Here is a 27,944-nt window from a genome sequence, read left to right on the forward strand (position 1 = left end):
GTGTGTGTGTGTGTGTGTGTGTGTGTGTGTGTGTGTGTGTGTGTGTGCAGTTGTTCCTTGGATAATCATGAAAGAATAGAAATCTGTTGAGAAAGCTAGTGGAATTAAGTAAGCTACCAATTAGTACTAAAATTTATAATTTGCTGATATTTGATGGTTTTTGGCATATGATAGTATGCTGGTGTTTACTATAGTTTTGTGTGCCCACTGTGATTAAAGATGGCAAAGAATATTTTTTCATTTGATGTTTAATGCTTCATTCATGGATTCTAGATTCATTAAGACAGTCAAATTCTTTAAGAAAAAAGTTCTACTTTGTTAACAGAAGGCAAATGTCTCATCTGTTCACCCTTTCTCAAATCCTGGTCTTTTTTTGCTAACACATTTGTTCGGTTTTGGACCACTGGAATATTTAAACTGTAATTTGCCTCCTTAGATTACTTTTTTCTCCCAATCCTTTATCTAGTGAACAAATATTTACATTAATAAAGTTCTATATGCACTGTGCTTTTAATATCCAAGCTCAATATACCATTTGAAACAAGTCTCTCCAAATTGTGATCCAGCAAATACTTCACATGGCACTAAACGTTCTCTTTTATACTCCTTTCTTTTGGCCTATTCCCTGCTGATGACACTGGAGATAGTGGGTTATGGTCAGTAATAGTGGGTGAGTGATAAGGAAAAGAAAAAACTATGCAAGGGTAGAAATAATAAAATTTATTTTTACATTTATTTAGACTACATGGTAAAATCTCATTTGTTCATTTTTTTATACCAAAAGAAATTCTGTGCCCGGTTAAATCAATAGGGCATTTAACCTATAATTTTAGACACATACTAAATGCTTTATTGATGTGACAGAACCATGGGTTGTTTTGTAAGACAGTAACTTATGATTTGTAATTTAGGAATGGAACTGGAATTCTTTATCTCTTGAGTAGTCATGAAAAGAGCATATTTTAAGATACCAGGAATAGTGTTGTAATTTAGAGCTTTTAATCCACAGTTTTGGTCAGTCATTTCATAAGTAAGATCTTACTCAGCAGTATCTAGTAAGATCCTCTGCTGGGTACCACAAAGGGATGAAAAATGTTAATGTCCTGGTCCTCAAGAAGTTTAGAGTTGAATAGATTTTTGAGTCAGAACTAATTCAATCACACAGCATGTTTGAAGAGGAGGAGACCTTTGGAGATTATTTAGCATAGCTCATTTTACACACAAAATAGACCTAAAGCTGTGAAGTAATTTGCTCGAGGTAATAAAGGGCAATCCAACAGGGACTCCCAACTCAGATCTTCTGGCCTAACTTCTCAAGTTTAGTGGTCCTAACTATTTGACTCTGACTCTCTTTTTCTCTCTTTTTCCATTTATGGATTTCCGTTTTTTAATTGTCCTAATTTCAGTGAGGTTTTTACTTGTCCTAGATTTAGTGCTCTAAAAAGTATCCTTTAATTTTGAACACATTGATTCATCTGATTTTAGTTTTTGAAATTTTCTTTGGAATGTCATAAATGAATGAAATTCATCCATATTTCTCAGAGCAATTTGTAATAGACAGCTTGCTTGTTCTAAAGTCCTAGTTTGCAGAAGGAATGAAAATGAGCATACAGGTAATCATCATGATTGAAATTAAGCATAGATCTTGACTATACAGAGAAGAGGTGACAAGGCATGTAGTGGGAAACAAAAATTTGATGTATAGGTAGTTATCTTTACCTTTGGTGTTTTGAGAACCATAAAAAATTATATCTAGCCAACCTGGTTGTTGGTTTTTTTGATGTTAAGGAAATTTTTAAAGGAACATTGGCTATGAACATAGGAAAAATAGCAGTTTTGGTCCAGCAGAATTTTAATAGTATTTGGAATCTGTTCTTGATTTTCCTGTTTTGTCACTGAGGTAACTGAGGTGCAGGGTATGCATGTTCTTTGTGTTCTTGGTTCATTAAATTTGCATTCAGATTGCTACTTATCAACAACATTCTTGAGCACTTAGTGTTTTTAGCATGCTGTACTTGGCATTTTGGGGGAGGGAGGAGTGAAGAACTGTGAGGAAGAAGACCTCTTGCTACCTTTACTTCTTTCTATTTGAAGAGAGAAGGAATATACAGAGAACAATTGAATTGGGCTTTCCCCAAACCTGTTAAGTAAACATTGAGTTGAAAGGTTTAAAGGAATATTAATTTTATCTTAAATGCCAGTTTCCCATTTTTAATCTTCAAACTGTGGAATTACTATCTAGATTTATTTAAAATCTTCCTCTGATAGAGAGGTCTGAACAGTGTAGATTCTTTTTATATACCTTTAATTTCTGAATGTATCCTTGCTCCTGAATGCCCTTTCCTTTCATTCCCTCATTGAGTGATGTATCTCTTGAAACAAAGAAAAAGAAGAAGAAAATCGAGTAGCTCATCAAAACTAACCAACACATCATCCAACTCTTGACAGGGCCATTTTGCACACCCATAGCTCCTTGTTTCTGCAAAATGATGGGGGTGAGGTACATTAGGAAAAATACTGGAGACACCTGGACTAAGAAGGTCTTTACAAGGAGTAAATTGGTGAGACATGTCACTTTTTAGTAAAGGAATCAATAGACGGCTATGGATAGTGATGGGGACAACCTTCTGGAGAAGAGAGAGGATGAGATCGTGTACATGGGTTGACCTTGGTAAACTAGAAGGGGCATCTTAATCAGAGGTCACCTCACCATCAGAGATTGGAATGAAGAAGGAAATAGTGTGGGATAATGTCAGAGTGATATGAAATGAAAGAAGGGAGAGGAGGGAGCTTGCTGAGAATAGATTTAATTTTTGTTGTTGTTAAAGTATGAATTAAGGGCCTCAGCTGAGGTGGGATGGGGGAGGAGTTATTATGAGAGTATTGAAGATTGAAAAAACCTATGGTGAACTGAATAGGGGATCAGTTAGGATCAATTACCTTACTACTTTGAGGGCCTACTTAAGATTAGCTAGCATATACTTGTAGTGAACCCAGCCCATTATGCAGCAAATTGAGGAAGAAGGGGAGGGATTGTGGGAGTAGTCCAGAGTTGTGATTTTAATAGGGCAGAATGGGACAAGGGCACAAAGGAGCCTAGAAAATTGAGTTGAACTGGTTCACCAAGTTATATTGCACATTTGCTTTTTTTTTTGATGAGATCATTTGTCTCTGCTACGTCTACCTACAATCTTATTTCTCTACTTCCTTTTCATGTCATATTTCTTAAATTAATAGTCTGCATCTTTTATGTATTTTTTCCTGTTCTCATAAAGGTCAGCAGTGATTTTCTTAAAATCTTTCTCTTCCCTTGGCTTCCATGGCAGTGGTATTCTGGTTATCTTGTCTCAGTAGTTTCTTTATCATCTGCTGTACCGACTCTTCTTACTTCTTAACTGTGGATGTTTTTAGGCTCAAACTTAGGCTCTTGTCCATTCCATGTGCTTTCCTTAATGTTGACTGCCAAATCTTTTTATCTGCCTGTCTGGTCATGAAAGTGAAGTTAAAATCTCTAAAATTAAACTTCTCTATCTTTCCCTTTCTTCACCTCCCCCATCTCTTAAAAGGCAGGCTCCCCTTCCTAATTCCTTTATCTTTTTTTTACAGTAATGCCACCATTCTCCCTGACCCCCAGCTTAAAACTGGAGCTCTAACTTTTGACTCAGACATCCTTTATGTTCAGTCAGTGATGAAGTTCTCTCCATTCTTACTTTTAATCTTTATCTCCTATATATTCCTTTCACTCTATAACCTAGGCTTCATACCTGGATTTCTTTAGTCTTCACTCTGGTTTCTGCCCTCTCCCTTCTATTTCTACAAGACAAAATCACATTTATCTCCTTAAAAGATTGCTTTTTCTGTATAATTTCTGCTCAAGAACCCTCAGCAATGTTTAACTGCACAGTTAAAAGTCTATATCATTCTTTTACTATTCATCCACAGTCTGGCTCCATATCATTTTTCCAGTCTTAACAGGAAACTTCCATTCCACCCTGGCCAAATACTTTACTTCTGCATTACTGCCCAAGTTATTTTCTTCTACCTGGAATGCAGAGTTTTATCTTCCTCTTATCCCACCACCCTCAAGTCTCTCTTACTTTTCCTTAAGGCCCAGATCCAATAGCATACCCATAACTTCTAAATTTGAAGACTGAAAAGAATTCTCTTTATTGTAATCCCTTTATTTTACAGGTAAGGTAATTTAGGCAGAAAGAGGAAAAGTGATTTGCTCTAGAAAAATCTAGTACTTTCTCCTTCTTCGATTAATATACCAGCCCTCATTTTTCCCTCAAATCCTATAACACAGAGTTATCAAACACATGACTCACAACACTCTGAAGCGTAGCCCAAACTAGATTAAAATGCAATTGAAAAATATTTAACAAAATAAATAAAAATGCAAAAAAACTAATATTGCATTTTAAAACTAAGTCGTTACAGCCTACAGGGGTTCCCTATGTACAGTTTAGTGGCCTTGTTTATATTTGAATTTCACACCATTGGTATGGAACATTTAATATTGTACCACCACAAAGATTTAGCATTTCGTTCATCCTCTCTTTATTCTATAGCTGCTTCATGTGATGAAATCTTTTTTTTTTTTTTTGCTTTTTGGAGGGCAATTTGGGTTAAGTGACTTGCCCAAGGTCCCATGGCTAGTTTTTTTTGTGCTAAGTGTCTGAGGCCAGATTTGAACTCTGGTCCTCCTGACTCCAGGGCAGGTGCTCTATTGACTGCACCACAAAGCTGCCCCAATGAGATGAAATCTTATTCCCCCCCAAAAATAGATGATAAATTTTTTAAGAGTAGAGATGATATTTTATACTTTTCTATACTTTAGATTTATGATAAAAGTTAATATGTACTTGTTGATTGATATCAAGGATATATGCCAGAGAGTGTCATTGGACTGAGTCATTCAGTAGTTTTTCACACCTTAAATATTTACAGTATTATGTACTGATAATTGATATGTATGATGATGGTACTAAGGTCAAGATCCTAAATTATTTTTTGAATCATCAAAGAAAAATGTCAGCTTAATTTGTGCTTAACTTTTTTTTTTATAATCTTATTCTTTATGAATGAGCCTCATGTGGTGATTCTTAGACATATTATTAACATAAAATATTAATATAATAATAACTACCCTGTTTCCCAGACATTCTGAATTTACAGAAATTTTTTAAAATATATTTTTTGGAAGCGGGCACCGCTGCACCCAGGGTCTGCGGCTGCAGTGAGGCCGAGACCATGTCTGCGGGTGGGAGCTGCGGCCAGACGCCGAGCTGGGCCATCCTGGCCACCAGTCGGGTGGTGCTCAGCGACGGTGCGGTGCGCAGCTGCCTACTGGGGATTACAGCACCACTCCGGGAGGCAGGCTCTTCAGCACCACCCCCAGAGGCACTAGGATCATCTATGACCGAAAATTTTTGATGGAATGTCGTAACTCTCCTGTGGCCAAAACACCTCCCTGGGATCTGCCCACCATTCCTGGGGTCACCAGCCCTCCTGGTGATGAACCTGCTACTGAAATGAACCCGAACCACCTACCCAACAGCCATGAAGACAAGCCAGGAAGCCATGAGGAATCACAGTTTGAGATGGACATTTAAAGGACCGGCCACCAGAATTGAGCAGTGGTCCCCAAGACACACGGATCCCGTTCAGGGGAGGAGACACACCGGTCAAGCCTTATAGGATTTTTTTTCCAGAGCTGATGCCAGGGATGGGGCTAGATGTCCCACTCCCTCCTCCCCCAGCGGAACAGCTCCCCCCCTCCCAGAGCCAACACCAGCAGATACTTCCAGTAATGCCAGGAGCTGCCCTTCCCAGGGGAATTGCTACAGAAATTGACCCCGTGCTGCACAGGGACAAAATCAGGGGCAGGAGGAGCCCTTGTGAACTTGTCTAGTTCTTCAGGTCTCATCCTGAATGGATGTGTCCAAACCCCTTTCAAGTTTGTGCCCTGTGGCCCACACACAAGGTCACAGGAATGTCCCCTCTAGAGAGGAAATAAAAGCTGGTCGGCCAATTCTAGACCTAGGGCCGAGAGCAGAAAAAAAAAATATATATATATTTTTTGTTATCTTTAGTTGCTACTTTTTTTTTTCAGGGTTAATTAATCTGGACTGAATTGTAGACCAATGTAAAACAGATTACTGAAAGCAACTTCCTAGAACAATACCACTCAGGTGGATTGATAGGTATTATTTTATAATAATTTGGTTGGGGTAACAAAATTTAAATTTGAGTTTATACCTAATTGTTTATACCTAAATTGTTTTAGATTGTTCATTAGAACTGATTTTTTTTTAAAGAAAGTTTTTCGGGGAGGAGCCAAGATGGCTGAAGGGTAAGCAGGCACTTTTCTGAGCTCCTCCATGAATTCCATCACTAACCTCTAAAAAGTGAATCTGGACAATGGATTTTAGAATCCATTGTAAAATCCTAAACAGGAGAATCAGCTGCAGGCCTGGGTGCCCCAGAGGAAGGGTGTGACTGAAGCTGTGCCTAGCCTGAAGTGAAGGGTAGGGGTGTCCCAGCCAGCCCCACCTCAGCTGACCAGCTGGGAGAACCTTAAGCTCAGGGGGGTGGAGCCAGCAAGCACTAACAACACAAGCCCAAGTGTGCCTGAGCACCACCAGGGGAATCTGGAGACACCAGAACTGCCAGCCACCAGCTGCTGAGCCTGCCTGAGACCAGAGGCACAGAGCCAGAAACCTGATGTAGCCAGACCACCCCTCCCCCACAAGATAATCTGTGAGCCTCAGGGTAACTCAGGGGAAACACTAAGAGTCCTGGCTTTGGCCTCAGTCTAGACACCCAGAGGTTACAGCACACAAAGTCAATAACTAAGCCCCTAGCTCCCAGCTTGAGAAGCATGGGTCAAAGCCCTCTGTACCCCAGAAGCAGAAATTTACTCTAAAAGTCAGGAAATAGGCAATCACAGTGTGCAAGAAAGAAGCTGAGAAATCAAAAGCAAGAAGGATCCAATGCTGTTATAGCAAGCAAGACTAAACAAATTCAGAGGACAACATGGACTCTATACGCACACCTAAGACCACAGAATAAAATATGATCTGGTCTCAAGTCCAAAAAACATTCTTGGAGGAGCTCAAGAAAGATTTTAAAAGCCAAATTAGAGAGATGGAAGATAAATTGACCAAATCGGAAAAAAAATCTCACTGAAGAAAACTAATCCTTAAAAAGTAAAATTTGTGAACTGGAAAAGGAAGTTCAAAATCTAATTGGAGAAAATACCTCCCTAAAAAAGGAGCTTCCAGAACTAACCAAGGAAAAGAATTCATTAAAAATTAGAGTCAAATTGAAACTAATTATTCTGTGATGCACCAAGAATCAGTCAGACAAAAGATAAAGATTGAAAAATTAGAAGAAAGTGTAAAATATCTCATTGGAAAAACAACTGACCTGGAAAACAGATCCAGGAGAGATAACCTAAAAATTATTGGTCTACAGGAAAGCCATGATAAAAAAAAAAACACTGCCTGGACAACATCCTCCAAGAGATCATCAAAGAAAACTGCCCTAAAGGTCCTATCAGAGGATAAAATAGTTATCAAAAGAATTCACCAGACTCCTCCTGAAAGATCCCAAATTGAAAACTCCAAGAAATATAGAAGCCAAATTCCAGAATTATAAGGTCAAGCAGAAAATAGTGCAAACAGTCAGAAAGAAACAATTCAAATATTATGGAACTACAGTCAGGATTATGCAGGACCTAGTAGCTTCTACATTAAAAGATCAGAGGGATTGGAATTTGATATTTTGTAAGGCAAAAGAGCTTAGACTGCAACAAAGGATCAACTATCCAGCAAAACTGAGTGTAATCTTTTGGACAAGGAGAGATGGTCATTCAATAAAATATGGGACTTCCAAACTTTCCTGATGAAAAAGCCAGAGCTCAATGGAAAGTTTGATCTCGGGGGCAGAGCCAAGATGGCAGAGTATAAGCAGGACCTCCCCGCTGCTCTGGCTTCCACCTCCCCCAATTCATGTAAAAGGGGACTCTGAACAAACTTTGGAGCTACAGAACCCACAAAATGACACAGAGAAGCTAACCTCCTGCTGAGGACAGCCCCGGGCAGCAAGTGGCCAGCACAGCAAAAGAGAGGTTGAAAGAACCCACTGATCACCTTCTAAAAAGATCCCAAAAAGAAAACTCCTAGGAATATTATAGCCAGGTTCCAGAGTTCCCAGATCAAGGAGAGAATATTACAAGCAGCTGGGAAGAAACAATTTGAATATTGTGGAAACACAATCAGGATAACAGGATCTGGCATCTTCTACACTGAGGAATTGAAGGGCTTGGAATATGATATTCCGGAGGTCAAAGGAGCTGGGATTAAACCAAAGAATTACCTACTCAGCAAAACTATCATGTTTCAGGGGAAAATAGTTATAATGGAGGGAAAGAACAGGAAGGCAAAAGGGAATGTGTCAACCTTATTCTTATTGAATTTGGCTCAAGGAGGGAATGACATACACACTGTCACCCTACAGGGGAGTAGGGTGGAAGGGGATCAGAGCAGGGGATGATGGAAGGGAGGGCAGGCTGGGTGGGGGGAGTTGGAAGCACCCACTTTTGAAAAGGGACAGGATGAAAGTAGAGAATAGAACAAGTGGGAGGTGGGATAGGAGGGAGGGAAATAAAGTCAGTCTTTTACAATATATCTACTATGGTACTGTTTTAGATAGCTACACATGTACAACCTATACTGAATTGCTTATCTTCCCAGTAAGGGTAGGTGACAAGGGAGGAAGGGAATGAATCTGGAATTCAAAGTTTTAAAATCAAATGCTTTATATATATATGTATAATTATTATTATTTTTTACATGCAACTAGGAAATAAGATATACAGGCACTGCTTTTGATAAAATGCAACACCCATTCCTATTAAAAACACTACAGAGTATAGGAATAAATGGAGTCTTCCTTAAAATAATAAGCAGCATCTGTCCAATACCATCATCAAGTATTATATGTAATGGGGATAAGGCAGAAGCATTTTCAGTAAGATCAGGGGTGAAACAAAGATGTCCACTCTCACCCCTCTTATTCAGTCTGGTTCTAGAAATGTTAGCAGTAGCAATAAAAGAAGAAAAAGAAATTGAAGGAATCAAATTAGGCAAAAAAGAGACTAAGGTATCACTCTTTGCAGAGGTGTTGCGGCAAGCACCCCAACATCCCCGATGGTGGCTGCCACCACCACAGGTTCTTAGATCTGCTTCGCTAAAGGAAAGCAACTCAAAATTGGTTAACAAGCTTAAATCACTCAAACATATATTGTTTACCTAGTTCAGGGGAAAAAGGTCAGCACCCCAAACTTCAGAGTATACAGACAGAATTGTCAAGACAGAGAAACAGATCAAGTAGACAGGTTTCCAAACTGGCCAACCATTACATCCATATCAAATCAACATCTGGGTTTTTCAAAGCCAGGGGGCTCTCAACAGGCTTCCCAGAGTCTCATCCGATCAAATCACAGAACACTTCTCAAAGTGAGCCCCAAAACAAAGCCTCAAATTAGGGTTTATGTAGCCTTCTCCTGGCTCAGAGAATGTAACAACCTTCTGGACCCACTGGTCAATCAAAAAGTACCTACTGAAAAAGAAGCCTCCCACCCCAGGCTCCAGGTGCACTTTAGCCTAGGGGCAGGGAAGATCTTAAAAATTTACATTCCCATTGCAAGAGTATATGATGATATACTTAGAGAATCCTAGAGAATCAAGTAAAAAACTACTTGAGATAATAAATAAATTTGGCAAAGTTGCAAGATATAAAATAAACCCATATAAATCCTTGGCATTCCTATGTATTTCTAATGAAGTCTAACAGCAAGAAATAGAGAAATTCCATTTAAAGTTACTGTAGACAATATTAGTTATTTGGGAATCTACCTGCCAAAACAAACCCAGGACCTATATGAACACAATTACAAAACACTCTTCACACAAGTAAAGTCAGATCTAACTGATTGGAAAAACATCAGTCCCCCATGGCTGTGTCGAGCTAATACAATAAAAATGACAGTTTTACCGAAATTAAATTACATATTTAGTGCTATACCAATCAGTCTACCAAAAAATTACTTTATAGAAGTAGAAAAAAATTTAACAATTCATTTGGAAGAGCAAAAGGTCTAGAATATCAAGGGAATTAATGAAAAGAAATGCTAGGGAAGGTGGCCTAGCTGTACCAAACTTTAATCTGTATTTTAAAGCAGTGTAGCAGTCATCAAAATTACTTGGTACTGGCTGAGGAACTGAGTAGTGGATCAATGGAATAGATTGGGTGGATACATGGTACTCATTAGTCAATGACTATAGTAATATACTGTTATATGAATCCAGAGATCTCAGTTTTTGGGATAAGAATTCACTATCTGACAAAAACTGCTGGGAAAACTGTAATATATTATGACAGAAACTGTGCATACACCCTTATCTAACACTGTGTACCACAGTCAAGTCGAATTGGGTGCACAATCTAGATATAAAGGCTGATACTGTAAGCAATCCGGGAGAGCAAGGAATAGTTTTATCTGTCAGATTTATGGAGAAGGGAAGATTTTATGATGAAATGAGGTAGAGAGCATCATAAAAAGCAAAATGGATAATTTTGATTACATTAAATGGAAAAGTTTCTATACAAATAAAGCCAATGTAACCAAAATTAAGAGGGAAGTGGGAAATTGGGAAAGAATTTTTACAACCAGTGTCTCTGATAAAGGCCTCATTTCTAAAGTAAAGAATTGAGTCAAGTCTTTAAGAATACATTCCACAATTGATAAATGGTCAAAGGATATGAACAGATAGTTTTCAGAGAAAGAAATTAAAGATATCTATAAGCATATGAAAAAATGCTCTAAATCACTCTTGATTAGAGAAATCCAAATCAAAACTTTGAGGTAACACATCTCACCAATTAGCCAGTGTGAAGGTATTAGACTGCATGCTGCCATGAGGGGGTGGGGGGGAAGAGAGAAGGGGAGAAAATGTGAAACTCAAGGGATTATGGAACTGCATGTTGTAAACTAAAAGTAAATAATCAAATTAATTAAAACATTTTTTAAAAGAACATTTTCATGTTATAAATTTAAATTCCACTTTTTAATCAGTTTTGCTATTTCATTGCCATCCCCTCAGAGTCAATCAGAGTTAAAGAATTTTAGAGTTGGAAGGGGCCTCAAGTTACCTCTAATCTAAATCCTACCAAAATCCTGAATCTTATATAAAAACAAGCTGGATAAAAATAGCCATTCAGCCTTCAGTTAAACACCTGCAGATAGCAGTGTACTCACTGACCCTCCACTTTTGGCCAGTCTAATCCATTTTGGCACAGCTTTTATTGTTAAGAAGTTTTTCCTTATGTTGAACTGAAATTTTCCTGCCTTGCATTTGTCCACCTTTTTGATCATAGCTGTGCCTTTTCGTGCAAATTTCCTCTTAGTGACTGAATATTTGTCTTCTAGAGTCGAAGCAATTCTTGTTTAATTCATTGTTTTCTCATCTTGTTATTGTCATAGTTGTCATCCTCCAGATACATTTTAGCTTGTCTATATCCCTTCTAATATGTAGTCTCCCAAATTGTTCATTTTACAGATAGTCTGACCATAACAGTACAGTGGAATATCTCCCTTGCTTTCATACATTATACTTCTGTTGATGTAGCCTAATATAATGATAGCCCTCATGTTTCATATAGTACTTCATTTCTTTGTAAAGGAGAGTACTGCATCAGATTGCCTCTGTGAGGTTATCAAACTCCTAGAGATCTATAAGTTTGTAGCTCCCCAAGTCTTAGTTAACATCAATCAATCAAAAAGCATTTATTAAAACTTAATGTGACACTTAGGACTTCTACACTTTGCAGAGTTGCTGTGTCGGAAAAATTTATCACCTTGTGGTTTACCTGGTAATAAGCCTGTCTCAACTTAATTTGGAGCCTTTGAGAAACCATGGGCACTTCTGCAGTAGATTGGTAGTTTGGTTAAATTTAGCTTGCTTAGAAACTAAATGAACATGTCGTGCTTCTTGGTATTACTGATTGTTTCTTCTAGTTTTTGAAAGGTTCTAATATTTAAAATGGATAACTACCGGAGATATAAAAGTTGCTTTCAGAGAATAATTTAAATGGTGATTCTCATTTTATAGAGATTTATATATACCTTAGAATAGTTCATCATGTATGTGCTTGATGTTCTCATGAAATGTTTTGATTCATTGCAATAAAAAAAAAACCGCAATAGCATTTGAGTTTCAAAGCAATAGAGTATCTAAATTTAGGCTAAGCTGGTGATAGTAAAATTGATAGACACAATCAATGACAGTCACAGTTTTCCCACTGTTACAGTAGGTCAGTTTTGAAAGGGTAGTGTAAACTTTTTAAAATATATAGCCATTATCATGATGAGACTAGTAGGAACTTTCTAGCCCTTTTCTTAATCTGATAATCAAATTCTTAAGAGTAGGCATTTAGAATAAAGAATAACTTGATATGAATATGAAAGGAATAGCTCGTTTGTGTAGTAATGAAAATCAGCCTGTTCTGTTCTCTGATAGAACACCAGAGACTGATAACCAGTATCTATATGGAATTATCTGAATAAGAACATTTAAAGACTTAGGCCTTAATTTATGTACTGCCTGTCAACCTGACAGGATACCTCTAGCAGTCTGTTGAAACCTGGTGGCTCTTGGAATAATATTTTAAATTAATGAAATAAAATATTTTAAATAGTTATGCACACATAGACATAATGTCATTAAAGAGCTATTATTAAAGGTGGAAAGCTTAATTTTAAAAGCATTATATTGGTTGTGAATGCATAAGAGTGAGTAGAGACAAAGTTCAGTTACAGAGCATATTTTCGTGACTTTGATCTCAGATTCTGTGCTCTGATTACATTGATGAGAAGCTAGGATTTTTATCTTTTACACCCCTTGTTTTGAGTGCCTTCTCTGAGTCCGCTGTCCTTATTCAGAAATATATATAGTAGAAAACAGATTAAGTTAAGGCAGCCTTGGTCTTGGCATCCTGACCTTTTTTAGTTGATTTATTTTATTTGATAAATAGAAGTGAGTGTGACTTGGGATAGGTCTGTCATTGTCAATACATTAAAAATATTTAGCTCCTTGGAAAAAAGATTTTTAGGTTTATAATAATGTTGGCCCTTTAAAGTGTTTCATCCATGTGTTTTAAGTTATTGATTCTTGTAACGCTGATGGAATGTAAACAGCAAGATTTGGAAACAGATTGGAGTAGGAAAGAATGAGAAACCAAGGTTAACTCTGAGATTACAAACCTGGGAGGCTGGGTGAATTTGAAGAGGGATGAGTTTGGGGACACAGGTAATGAGTTCTGTTTTGGATATATTGAATTTGTGGTATTTCCAGGCCATCCAGTTGGAAACGTCCAGTAGGTAATTAGTAATGCAAAACTGAAGCTTGAGAGATACAGGTAGGTATTAGATATATAGGTGTGTGAATCATCTGCATAGAGATGATAATTGAAACTATGGGAGTAGGGAAGTTCTCTGAGAAGGTAGAGAGAAAAGTGATGAGACCCCAAAATGTGTCATTCCCACAGTTAGAGGTTGTGGTATGAATAACAAAAGGAAACTGGACTTAAACAGGTAGATAGGAGGGAAGAAAGTCAAAAGAGAAGTGTTACAAAAACCCATAGATGAGACTATCTAGGAGGAGGAAAGGGTGATTGTCATGCTGCTAAGAGTTCAAGAAGAATAAGGACTTGGGAATGATCATCAGATTTGGCAATTAAACATTCATTGGTAACTCTGGAGAAATAAGCTTCAGTTGAGTCAGAAGCCAAGAATACTGAGGCATTGGAGGATTGTAAACCTACAATTCTTTAAATAATTTCAAAAGTAATAAGTGGATGTAAACAGCAGGGGGTGGAGCCAAGATGGTGGAGTAGAGGCATACTTGACTTCCCCCCGCAGCCATCTCAAATACCTATAAAATATGACTCTAAACAAATTTTAGAGCTACAGAACCCACAATGTGACACAGAGAAACAGATCTTCCCCTGAAGGCAACCTGGCAGGCTGAAAGGAAGGGTTCATCACAGTGTGCAGGGAGGCAGCGGTGGCCAGAGCAGACTCCAGGAGAGTGAATCAACAGCTTCCAGCTTCCAGACTTTTCAACCCATAAACAACAAAAAGAAAGCAAAAGTCAGTCTGAAATCTGTTTGAAAGAAAGGGTACTGCAATCTGGTTGCTGCCCCCGGGATGAGAGGTGGTAGAGGCAGGGCAGCTGCCTCAGGAGCTCCTAGCCTACAGATTGTAGGGGAACCAAACAACCATTCAGAGGTTTTGGTTTGATCTGCTCTGGTCTGGGTCATTTTCTTGGGCGGTGGTCCTGGGGTGAGAAACACCAGTTTGCCAGTGTGGTATCTGTAGAGAGGGTGCCCTCCTCAGACCTCTAACAACATTAGGGAAAACCCCAGCGATTTGGGACAAAGCTCTCTCCATTCTGGAGGCAGCTTTTACTGTGGCAAGGAGCTCAGAAATCAAGTAATTGACTGGCAATATGATCAAGCAGAGGAAGTACAAACAGACCATAGAATCCTTTTTTGGGGACAAAAAGAATCAAAGCATGGAACCTGAAGAAGACAATAAAGTCAAAACTCCCACATCAAAAGCTTCCAAGAAAAATATGAACTGGTTACAGGCCATGGAGTTGCTCAAGAAGGATTTTGAAAATCAAGTAAGAGAATTGGAGGAAAAACTAGGGATAGAAATGAGAATGATGGAAGAAAATCATGAAAAGAGTCAACAACCTGACTGAAAAAAATAACACCTTAAAAAATAGAGTAACTCAAATGGCAAAAGAGGCCCAAAAGGCCAATGAGGAGAAGAATGCCTTAAAAAGTTGAATTGCCCAGATGGAAAAGGAATTTCAAAAGCTCACTGAAGAGAATAATTCCATCAGAATTAGATTGGAACAATTGGAAACTAATGACTTTATGAGAAATCAAGATACTGTTATTAAACAGATCCAAATAAATGAAAAAATAGAAGGCAGTGTGAAATATCTCATTGGAAAAAACACTGACCTGGAAAATAGATCCAGGAGATATAATTTAAAAATTATTTTACTACCTGAAAACTATGATCAAAAAAAGAACCTAGAAATCATCCTTCAAGAAATTCTCAAGGAAAAATGCCCTGATATTTTAGAACCAGAGGGCAAAATAGAAATTGAAAGAATTCACTGATCACCTCTTGAAAAAGATCCCCAAAAGAAAACTCCTAGGAATATAGCCAGGTTCTGGAGTTCCCAGGTAAGGAGAAAATATTACAAGCAGCCAGGAAGAAACAATTTGAATATTGTGGAAATATAATCAGGATAACCCAAGATCTAGCAGCTTCTACATTAAGGGATAGAAGGACCTGGACTATGAGATTCCGGAGGTCAAAAGAGCTAGGATTAAAACCAAGAATTACCTACCCAGCAAAACTGAGTATAATGTTTCAGGGGCAAATGTGGTCATTCAATGAAATAGAGGACTTTCAAGCATTCTTTATGAAAAAACCAAAGTTGAATAGATAATTTGACTTTCAAATACAGGAAGCAAGAGAAGCATGAGAAGGTAAACAGGGAAAAGAAATCATAAGAAACTTATCAGAGTTGAACTATTGTAGCAGCAAGCACCCCAGGGCGTCTGCCAATACAGGTTCTTGGATCTGCTTTGATAAAGGAAAGCAACTCAAAATGAGTTAACAAGCTTACTTTAATCAGTCAGATATGTATCATTCACCTAGTTCTGGGGAAAAAGGTCAGCACCCTGAACTTCAAAATATACAGACAGAATTATCAAGATAAAAACAGATCAAGTAGACAGATTTCCAAACTGTCCAACCATTACATCCATACCAAACAACATCTGGGTTTCAAAGCCGGGAGGCTCTGGACAATGGCTTTCCAGAGTTTCATCTGATCAAATCACAGAACACTTCTCAAAGTGAGCCCCAAAACAAAGCTACACATCAAGGCTTATATAGCCTTCTCCTGGCTCAGAGAATGTAACAACCTTATTGACTCACTGGCCAATCAAGAACTATCTACTGAAAAACAAGCTTCCTAACCCAGGCTCCAGGTGCACTTTAGCCTAGGGGCAGGGAAGATCTTTAAATTTACATTCCCATTACAACTATTTACATTCCTATGTGGAAAAGTGATAATTTTAACTTATGAAACTTTTCTCAGTATGAGGATAGTTGAAGGATATATAAATGTACATATATGTATATATACACATATGTCTATATTGGAGGGTATATGTGCATATGAATATATGTGAGTGTGTGTATATATATATATATATACACACATATATATGTACATGTATACATTGACAGAGGGACTATGTTTTTGCCCAGCACTTAGTACAGCGGCTGGAACATAGTAAACACTGAATAAAGGCTTATAGAATAACCAGATTTCCACCTAACTTAGACTCCAGCTCCCCTGTATTTGGAGATGCAGACAAAGTCTAATCCATCAGGTTTCAAGGCTAGGCATCTTCATCATCATATGTGACAGCTGTCTACTTTTCTGGAAGTTGTATCAGTAATCAATTGATTATTTCAAATATTACTCCTTTTTTTGCCCATTTGCTCTTGTAGAGCAACTTGGTGGTCAAACAGCTGACTCAGTTTCTGGTTTCAAGCCCTGGTCAATCAGTTTGTGGATATGAGATGCCTGGGTAAATTTCCCCAATTGGCTGAATGAATAATTGAAAGTTAAAATTACTTAAGCTTTATTGTGTATGTGGCTACATTTTATGATTCAGTCAAACTGGCTTTCTCTCTTTTTTTATATGCCACTCCATTTCTTTCTCTAAGTTCCATGCCTCTGGATTAAATATCCATCCTTCAAGCTTTGATTACTCACTTTACTTAACTCTGCTTTCTAGAATTTCTTACTTTCTTCAGGCATCACTACAAGAAATCTTTCCAGATTCTTCTAACTGTTTAGGTCTTCCTCCCCTAATTACCTATTATTCAACTGTCTTTTTAAAAAAGCATTTATTATGTATATGTTTATGTATGTACATGTTTTCCAAGGCAGAATATAAGTACCTGGAGAGGAAGGATCATTTCATTAGGTGCATAATATATACTTGCTGATGACTTGATATATATTGAGCATATTGTAGACCCAATGTAGTATTTATCTATAAATATTAGATCATAGTTGTTTTTTTTAAAGTATTTAATGAATTTTTGGTTATGTTGTTTCTTTCATTAAATAATATATTAGAATGAAAGTGAACCCTGGAATGAGATTTTCATTGATCACAGACTAGGAATTTTCATTATTATCGTATATTATTCAAGAAACTTTTGCCAGTAAAATACTACTTAATGGGAATGGCTTTGATTGTTTAATAGGTAGAATGTAATTCCAATTGGAATTATTAATCCTCTCCCCGGTTGCAAAAAATCTCTTAACATCTGCAATGTATCAGGCTACTTTTGTATGTTAAAACATTTGTATTTATTACTTCAAACTGTACCAGTTTTTATCTTGTTTATATTCTGTATACTAGAAAGAGATGAGGAAATGCGGAAGTTAGGAAAGAGAAATAAGTAATGGAAGGAGGGGTTAGAGAGGAGTTGGCCTGCTATTTATTTAATGGAGAAAGTACTTTGCTAAAAATCAGCAGTGAGGTAACTATACTTTGACTGTATAACCAATACATACTTTTAATAATGGAAGTAGAAAAATCCATTTTATTTTATTTATTTCAGCTTTACCAACAAGGCCGTTTATGTCAACTGGGTAGCGAATTTTGTGAATTAGAAGTTTTTGCTAAAGTGTTGAGAGCTTTAGACAAAAGGTGAGTATTTTAAATATTTCCCAAATGTAGTTATTTGCTAGTATAGAACATTAAGCGTGGATTACACATTTTTTTAAATTAGCATGAAAACGTAATAGAGAAACATGATTTGGGTTTTTTTTATGTAAATACTTCCACATTATATATGTACATGATATGTTTTAGTGCAAAGTTGTTCAAGGATGGTTTTTTTCTTGTAAATCCTTTCCAAATTATAAATTATTTAATAGTTATCATAAATTATTTTTGGGATCAGTTAACTTGATCACTTTTTTCAAAAACACAAATTAAGTACCTAGAATGCTTAATAAATATTATTGTGTGAAATCATTCCTCTTGCTTTTGAAAGCAGGACTCTTATCTGTGGATCTGTGAAATAATATTTAATGAGAAGCATTAAATAAACTTGATATTTTTCCCTTTCCTTTTTGTTATGAGTATTTTAATTCTGTAATTCCTGAGATTTCCTTTGATACTATTATTATTTCCATATGATCTTTGCTGACTTAAAGTGCTAAATTGTGAATAGAATCTCTAGTTCACTTAATTCATAAGTCATATGTTCAGAGCCATATTGTTATTTTTAACCAGTAGTCTGCAAGTTTTTCTTTTAATATTACTTACTGTATTCTACATACAGCTTTATGAGTAATACAGTGAATTTGTACTTTTTAGAAGTAGCAACTTTTTTTTGCTCAAAACTTCTAAAAAGGAAAAGTATTTTTAAAAAACAAGCCAGTATTTTTCAAAGGAATTAAGACATGATATTTTAATTTTGAATACCTTTTCCCCCTCTTTTAGACATTTGCTTCATCACTGTTTCCAGGCTTTGATGGATCATGGTGTGAAAGTTGCTTCAGTCTTGGCCTATTCATTCAGTAGACGATGCTCTTATATAGCAGAATCAGATGCTACAGTGAAAGAAAAAGCAATCCAGATTGGCTTTGTTTTAGGTAAATAATGGGAAAATAGAACAATATGTATTATGTAATGCTGTTGTAAATCAGAATCAGACTTGTCACTGTATAACAACTCTCTCCAGTCTCTTGCCAACTACTATGTTCCACTATGTTACAAAAAGTGCCATGTAGATATGTAGCGCTTTGCAGTTACAAAGTATCATGCATACTTGATTTAACAGCTAGGTTGTTCAGTGGGTAAAGCATTGGACCTAGATTTAGGAAGACCTAACTTTAGTTCCAGTCTCACACATTCACTAGCTGTGTGACCCTAGACAAGTCACTTAACCTCTTCTACCTCCATTTCCTCATCTGTGAAATGAACATAATATCACAAACCTCTCAGGGTTGTTGTGAGGATAAATGAGATAAAATTTGTAAAGTACTACCTTTAAAGCACTATATGAATTCTAGTTATTATTTTGAAGGAACTGATTAGGGAAATAGCCTTAAGTTACTAGTTCCATTTTGTAGGTAGCATGTAGCAGAGTTATAATGTCTCTACTCCCAAATTCAACATTTTTTTTCCATTCTACCTTGTCATTTACATAACATTTTAAGATGGTTTGCATAAATCAATATACAATATTATATTGAAGACAGTTTTCTATCTTAATATTTTGTCGTTGCAACTTATCATTCATTGATATTTTCTTTCCCAGTCACCTTTTATCTCAGACTTTATACTAGAAACATAAGGCACAGATCCTAGGGAATGTGTGTCAGGGTGGAGGAGGAGGGAGATAGTTTTTCAGCTTCCATCTATTGGGGAAGAAAGTCTTTGGAAACCTTTCATCCTAGGTTAGCAATGCTATAAAACAGGCTGTTGTAGCCAATATAGTTTCTAAAGTAGGGCTTTTAATATTTGCCAAAACAGCAATTTAAACATTGAAAGTCTCAGAAATTTAATACAAAGAACTTGGTTATTTAAAAACTTGTTTAAGATTTTATAAAAAAAAAGCCTATCCAAATAAGAGTGTTATTATTTTGCCAGTTCTTAAAACAATGTTATTTATTTAGCCCACTATAGGTCTAGGATGATGTTTTTGAAATAAGGGTTGTGGAGGTGGTTAGGTGGCTCAATGAGTAAAGCGCCAGCCCTGGAGTCAGGAGGACCTGAGTTTGGTTCCAGCCTCAGACACTTAACACTACTAGCCATGTAAAAAAACTAGCCATGTAACCTTGGGCAAGTTACTTAACCCCAATTACGCTCCAAAAGGAAAAAAAAAAAGAAATTAAGGGTTGTAATTTTCAAGGACATTATAGCCAAATTCTAGTAGCATTGTATAATAGTGGAAAAAGGACTGAGTTTGGAAACAGAAGGCCAGGCCTTGGATCCTAACCCTGCCATTTACTGTTACCTCTATGACCTTGGACAAATCCTTTGGCCTCTCTGTGCCTAAATTTCCTTATCAGTTAAAATTAGAGGATTGAACGAGATGACTTCTGAAGTACCTTTCAAGTTTAAATCCATTAAACTAGAGATAAAAAGCAGCAAGCAGATATTGAGTAGCAAGTTCACTTCTATATAATGATAGCTCATGATAACCTTTCTTAGTCTTTACCTTGCTTTTACCATAAATGTATTTGTAGGACTTTTCCCCCTTCATGAGAAACCTTAAGAATTTGCAGGATTAAAATGTTACCTAATTTCTTGGTCTTGATATGTAATTATCTTGGAAAATGTAGATTTTGTCCTCCATAATCAGCATCTTTGATTTCTTAAACTATAAAATTATTTCCTAATTCCAGATTATTTCACAATTAATGCAAAATATCCCACTTTTTATGTCTTTAATTTGTTTCATAGAATACAAAAATATGTATTTATAGAATTATCTGAAAATAATTTGGTTTATGTTTTTATAGGTGGCTTTCTCTCAGATGCAGGTTGGTACAGTGATGCAGAGAAAGTTTTCCTCTCCTGCCTTCAGTTGTGTACCCTACATGATGAGATGCTTCATTGGTTTCGTGCAGTAGAATGTTGTGTGAGGTAGGTTTGACTGCCTTGCAATAAGCTGTACTGGTGTTGAAGGCTACAGTACGGTTTAAATACGTCTATATCCTTCTTGACAATCAAATAGAATTTTGTAACATTTGTATTATATATCTTTGCTGCTCTGTCCCCAGATATATTTAACTTCCAGCAAATATTTTAAAAGTGTGTTTATAGTATATTTAGAATGTTCTTTTAATTTGAGATAGGTACTGTTTATTTGGAAAGTTCAGAACTTTAAGTACATCCTTTCTTTTGGGAAAGGAGAAGTAATATTTAGTCTTCATATACTAGTTTCTGTTAGTTTGTATTGTTTTGGTATTTATGCTTTTTGGATGGGGGAAGGCAGGGCAATTGGGGTTAAGTGACTTGCCCAAGGTCACATAGTAAGTGTTAAGTGTCTGAGGCTGGATTTGAACTCAGGTCCTCCTGACTCCAGGGCCAGTGCTCTATTCACTGTGCCACATTGCTGCCCCTAGTTTCTGTTTTCTTTTTACCACCATTTAGCTATTTGTAGCTCCATAGATGTAATAAATCTGAGCAAATTCAGCAATATAGCCTATTAGTTATGTTCCAGGCTTTGGGAATAATAGAAAAGTAATAGAAAAAGGCATAACAAATAAAATATAAAGTCCCTGCCCACTTAATCTAATAGGAAGAAAACACCCCCCAAAAAAGCCCTGAAAAGTGAGGTTAGAGGAGTGTAGAGGGGAAGGTAGTCAACATGATGGAGAATTTAAAAAAGTAGTACAGTCTTTTAGGAATGAGAAGATGCCTGATTCTGGTCCCCATCCGTAAATTCAGGGTTTGAGAGTGTATGTCTCAGCTCTTCCGTCATAGGGACAGAGAGTTAGTGATGAGGCATAAGTAGCAGGATGCTGAGTAGCAAGTCTGATTTGATCTTGTAAGATTGAGGAGATTTTTCAATGATATCCTCTGGCGAATTTTTTCTTTTAGCTATATTCAATTCTTTTAATTCTTGGAATATGCCTATTCCCTACTTGTTTTTCTCATCTGTAAAAATCTGGATCTTAATGATCTGACCTCTACGGCCTTTTCCAGCTGTAAATACAATAATACCCTTTTGATTAAATTTTTTTAGTATTTTTTATTTCTTCTGCTTGAGATGGAGGTTTTGCTCAAATTTGTCTTTAATAATAATAATTATTATTATTATTTGTGTGTGTGTTTTCATTTTCTTAGAATTTCTAGCAACTTCTTTTTTTTTGGTGGGTATATAAAATTTCTTTTGGGGGGAATTATCAAGAGCCAGCATCTGTTGTGTTCTCTCAGTCCACTTTCTTCTGGGAAGTTACCAGAGTTATACAGGTTTTCTAAACCATCCAAAACATCTATTGATCTTTTTACTTACTGAAGACTTAAAGATAGATACCACACTCTTTCTTAATAATGTATTCCATTATTTTTCATCTACCTCATGTTGCATTTGAAGAACCAAAATGGAATCCTAAGTCACCCTCCAATTTCCTATAAGCAGTAATGTAGCAAACTTGCTTAAACATTCCCCAATTGAAGGGCATCTATTTTCTTTCCATTTCTTTGTCTACAAAAAGTGCTGCTATAAATATTTTAGTGTATATGGAGCCTTTCTTCTTGTCACTGACCTTGATGGCCACAGTTATGTGCCTAACAGTAGAAACTTAGGATCAGAGGATATTAGGCATTTTAGCCACTATGTTTACATAATTCCAAATTGCTTTCCTGAATGGTTGTACTAATTAATAACTCTAGCAACAATTTGTTAGTATACTTTTTTTCTATAACTCCTCCAGAATTGACTTCCTGTGACTTTGGGCAAGTCATATCATCCCTCCATTTCTTCATAAATAAAATAAAGCAATTCTGTTAGATAATCTCCAAAGGTCTCTTCTAGCTTTAAAATGTATGAAATGATCCCCCCCCCCCTTAACTGTAGAGTTTAGAACATTTGTTTCTTAAAAGTTTTGTTTTCTACTTTACCACAAATTTTTAATTTGATTCTGGTGCTATTTGCCAATTTCTTAAATACTCCAATGTATCACTCCCCAATAGTTTTACCCTACAACTACAACAGAAAAGGGAAAGCAAAGTTTTTAAAGGAACACAAAGTAAGAGAGTGAGTTATTTTGGCCCTGGAGGTCAAGATTTATAATTTTGTAATCTAAGTCCACTTTGAGAAAGGATATTCCTATGAGTACTATTGACAAACAAGCCCATCATGATGAGAAGGGTTAGGCACAAAGAATTATTTGACTGTATTAAATGAAGGAAGAAAGAAGAAATTCCGCATATTGGGAACTTAGCACAAACTTAGTTAGATCATTGAGATGGTTGAGAGTAGAGGAGGCTCAGTTAAAATGTCTTGGGGGAGGAGGCCTAACAAAATGCTTGAGTTTGACCATAGAAAGTGAGGAATCTGGGGTCGCTCCAGAATCTTGGCTGTGGTCTAGCAGTGTTCTCTCACACAGTTTTTGTTTTTGGGGGGTTTTTTGCTTTTTGAAGGGGTGAAGGCAGGACAGTTGGGATCAAGTGACTTGCCCAAGGTCACACGGCTGCTAAGTGTTAAGCGTCTTCGGTCACATTTGAACTCAGGTCTTCCTGATTTCAGGGCCAGTGCTCCATTCACTGTGCCACCTAGCCGCCCTACTCACAGAGTTTTTGTCAGAAAAACTGACAGACTCCTTCTGACTAACTCCCTCCTCCCTCCACCCCTCAACCCAAATCAGCAGTGGGCTAAAGTCTGAAGATTCAACTTGAACCAGGCTCTAGAGATAGTATGTGTTGTGAACTAAGCCCCACTGCTTGTGGCATGTAAAATTTGAATCTGGAAAGGGTTTCAAATGTTAGTATATTGGTGGCAATTTCATCCTTTAAACTACTATGAAAAGTGGTTGGACTGCAAATATTGCAGGACATTATTGACTTTAAATAAAAATCCCTTCTTTGCTCTGCATCTAGTGATCAGGACCAGGATTCACCATGGGCATCACATAGCTGATGGCAAAGGGAAAGGTAGCTTGAGGCCAGGGAAGCTACAACAAGGAGATAGAGGGGAAGACAAATAATTTAATATTAACTCATTAATATAACAGTTTAAGGTTTACTAAATAATTTCCTTATCAAAACTTTTTAAGATAAACTGGTGTGATATTGGAGGGGGTGGGGTGTGGGCTGTGGGGAAGGGGGTGTATTAATCCACAATATAAATGTTAACATTGGGAGTCTACTGGATCTTTAGTCTCATTAGTGTCCCTCCAGTGATGTGGATCTTAGCCCAACTATGTTTACTCATTCTATTCTTTTCACATTGCAGGGATACTAGTATAGCATGTAAGCTATCCATCAGTTGTCCTTCTCTCTTGCTATATACACTGGCTTGTCATTTATTACATTTAAACATTTCTGCTTTTCCCATGTAATTCCTCATTTATAGTGCATTTCAGGTGGTTCATACTCAACTTACATACTCAACAAATTGTGGTACATGAATGTGATAGAGTAGAAATAATACAGGGAGACATGCAAAGACTTAATAAAAACAATACACACAAAGATGCAACAATCGCAACAGAATATCCAAACAGTGCTGTAGAATAATAATAACTAAGCTTAACTCTGAAGAAGAGAGATGAGAATATGGTCCTTTTTCTTCTCTGCAGAGAACGGGTACTATGAGTGTGGAACACTACATATGCTTTAGTTTACTCTTCTTAAAATAGTGAACCTATGTTTGTCAGCGTACGGAGATTCTGGTCAGGAATTACTAATATAAGTCAGCACCTTCTCTTCAGTGTAGATAGCTTGGGGGGTTGCCAGGGGCACTGAGAATCATGCAAGATTGGACAGCCAGTATGTTACACCCAGTACTTCAAAATGAAAAATAAATTTAAAAGACCAAATAACTTAAAATCTTCATGTAATGCTTTACAGAAGTTGTTTTGGCTAAAGGATTGAGAATCCCCTAGACTCATTCTTTCAGTATTTTTCCTCGTTTTATCAACATTATCTATGTTTCATGTTGACTTGTATATTTTAAGTTTGTTGTTGGTTTTTTAACACAACCAAACTCAGACACAGGTTTGTAAACTGGATCATAAGCATTAGATAAAAATGAAAAAGAAAAAAAACCCGTGTAGTATTGTGATTATGGCAGGTGTCTTAAAGTAATTGAATTCTCCTTTTTTCCTTTTACATTTTTTAATTAATGATTTTTGTCATCACATTTTTTTCTTTTTTTGTTTTCAAATGCTTTATTAACTTCTGATTTACATCATTCATTTCTGCCAGATTTTGAGTTGCAAATTTTTTCCCCATTTTTCCCCTACCCACCACCCCAAAATAGCAGTCCCACAGGATATCCCCTCCTCTATTCTGCTCTCTTTCATATTTTCTCCCATACCCCTTTCGACTTTTCCAGTAGGGCATGGTGGATCTCTATGTCCCAGTGCCTGTATATCTTATTTCCCAATTACATATAAAATAGCATTAATAATAGTGTGTGTGTGTGTGTATTTATTTATTTAACCATTTGATTTTAAGACTTTGAATTCCACATTCATTCCCTTCCTCCCTTGTCACCCACCCTTACTGGGAAGATAAGCAGTTCAGTATAGGTTATACATGTGTAGCTAATGCAAAACAATAACATAGTAGATATATTGTAAAGGACTAACTATATTTCCCTCCCTCCTATCCCACCTCTCACTTGTTCTGTACTCTACTTTGATCCTGTCCCTTTTCAAAAGTGGATGCTTCCGCCTGCCCTCCATTCCATCATACCCCCTCTGATCTCCTTCCCCCTACTATCCTGTAGGGTGACATACCCTATTTAGTGTGTATTTCATTCCCTTTTGCCTTCCTCTTCTTCCCCTCCATTGTAACCATTTTCCCTTGCATCTTCTTTATGAGATAGTTTACCCCATTCTGTCTCTCCCCATCTCCTCTCTTTATATTCATCTCTCACCTCTTAATTTCACCTTTTAAGTATCATCCCTTCCTGTTAATAAATTGTTCCTGTGCCCTCTATCTGTGTATACCTGTAAACATATATACACATATTCACATATGTATTCATATGCCCATATACCCTCATATATATTATTTCTTTTCCCTTCAACTATTTTCATACTGAGAAAAGTTTCATAAGTTATAATTATTGTTTTTCCATGTAGGAATGTTAATAGTTCAACTTTGATAATTTCCTTATGATTTCTTTTCCCTGTTTACCTTCTCATGATTCTCTTGCTTCTTGTATCTGAATGTGAAATTTTCTATTCAACTCTGGTTTTTTCATCAAGAATGCTTGAATGTCCTCTATTGCACTGAATGACCATATTTTCCCCTGAAACATGATACTCAGTTTTGCTGGGTAGGTAATTCTTGGTTTTAATCCCAGCTCCTTTGACCTCCAGAACATCATATTCCAAGGCCTTCAATCCCTCAGCTGCCAGATCCTGGGTTATCCTGATTGTGTTTCCACAATATTCATGTTGTTTCTTCCTGGCTGCTTGTAATATTCTCTCCTTAATCTGGGAATTCCGGATCCTGGCTATAATATTCCTAGGAGTTTTCTTTTGGGGATCTTTTTCAGGAGGTGATCGCTGGATTCTTTCAACCTCTATTTTGCCCTCTGGTTCTAAAACATCAGGACAGTTTTCCTTGAGAATTACTTGGAGGATGATTTTCTCTCATAATGTGAGCTTTTTGAACTTAAGTACCATTTGAAATGGCATCTTTGAAAAATATTACCAGTTTTCTCACTACTATAATCTGCTAATGGAAGATCAATTTAATATTAAGTATTCTAGTTACTTTATAGCATTACTTTATTAATATATTACATTATACATAAATATATTTTAGTGTTCATTATAATTGCTTTATAGTGTTTTATATTTGCTTGGATTTTTTCCTAAATGTGGATCCTATCATTGATGACTATTGCTAGAATGCACACTAAGTTTATGTAGAATAGTATGTTAATCGCTACACTCTTGAATAGTCATACTGTTGTCCCTAATTTATAGAAAGTACTGACAAATTTTTAGAACCTAAGATAAATATAGTTCACTGTATATTAGTTAAAAGTATTTGTCATCTATTAAAAATTTGAGTGTTAATAATTTTATATTTTTTGTTGCTTGTTTTCTGTTCATTTTTTGTTTCTGAATGTTTCATATATACTGTGACCATCAAGGACAATTTTGGTTAGAAACCATTACATTGTTGTAGTAGGAGTAAGAAGAACTTGGTTTGAGTCCTGGCAAATAGCTTGACTACCTTAGTCCTTAATTTTCTCACAAGGAAATTAAGGAAAATGATGTTTATACTGTCCAACCCACTGGGTTGTTATGAGGTTCATATAATTTATAGATCTAGAAGAAGGGATCTTAGAGACCATCAAATGAAATAGATAATGGATGAAAAATACAGTGCCACACAGTGTATAAATAGTAGATGTTAAATGTGTGGCCCACAAAATTTCTTGAGTCTCATTTAGCACCAAATTAAAATGGGAAATGTTTAACAAAGTAAATAAGAATATAATACACCATAGATAATATTAATTTGTTGTTTTCTAAGTCAGTATGCTGCTCCATGATCCTTTAGTTTGAGTTTGATACCACTAGTCTGTATAATAACTATTATATTTTGTTATTCCCTGGAAAAATTCCTAGAATAGCTTATATGACTAAGCCTATTATAGTTTTATATATTATATTTTAATATTTAACTATTATATTTTATCTAGTTTATTAGCTAGAGACAAATGAAGCTTGGTCTAGAATAATCTCTAGCACTAAACTAGGTCTTAACTTTATGTGTTATTTCTCAGGGTTTTGATTTAAGATAATTTTTGTGGTAAAAAGTGACTTATAACCTGCCTCCTTTTGCTTCACATTTTCATTTAATGAAGAATTACCAACCCATCCATGCTTTGCTATTTGAAGATAGAGAATACCTTTAAATGGCATTGTACTTTAGTCCCCCCACAGGAACTCTGAACATCCCACATAAATAGTCACTGACCTCAAAATTATGGACATTATATTATCTGCTGCATTAAAATAGGTACATGGGTCTCTGTCTATGTCACT

At 36.4% G+C, this 27,944-nt stretch overlaps 1 protein-coding gene and 1 pseudogene across 1 annotated transcript in view; both read left to right on the top strand.

Moving 5' to 3' along the window:
- The window catches only part of APPBP2 (amyloid beta precursor protein binding protein 2), a 66,204-nt gene that overhangs the window by 14,258 nt on the left and 24,002 nt on the right, over window positions 1-27,944 (top strand). Inside the window, exons 2-4 of the mRNA XM_069078015.1 lie at window positions 17,804-17,892; window positions 18,694-18,845; window positions 20,721-20,844. Coding sequence (XP_068934116.1) covers window positions 17,804-17,892; window positions 18,694-18,845; window positions 20,721-20,844 — 365 coding nt within the window. The remainder of the gene's footprint in view (window positions 1-17,803; window positions 17,893-18,693; window positions 18,846-20,720; window positions 20,845-27,944) is intronic.
- LOC138153620 (eukaryotic translation initiation factor 4E-binding protein 1 pseudogene) lies at window positions 29-10,165 on the top strand (annotated as a pseudogene).

Source organism: Petaurus breviceps, unplaced genomic scaffold, assembly GCF_028583685.1.
Source record: "Petaurus breviceps papuanus isolate PSGF00001 unplaced genomic scaffold, PetGlider_PUasm1.0 91023, whole genome shotgun sequence".
NCBI lineage: Eukaryota > Metazoa > Chordata > Mammalia > Diprotodontia > Petauridae > Petaurus > Petaurus breviceps.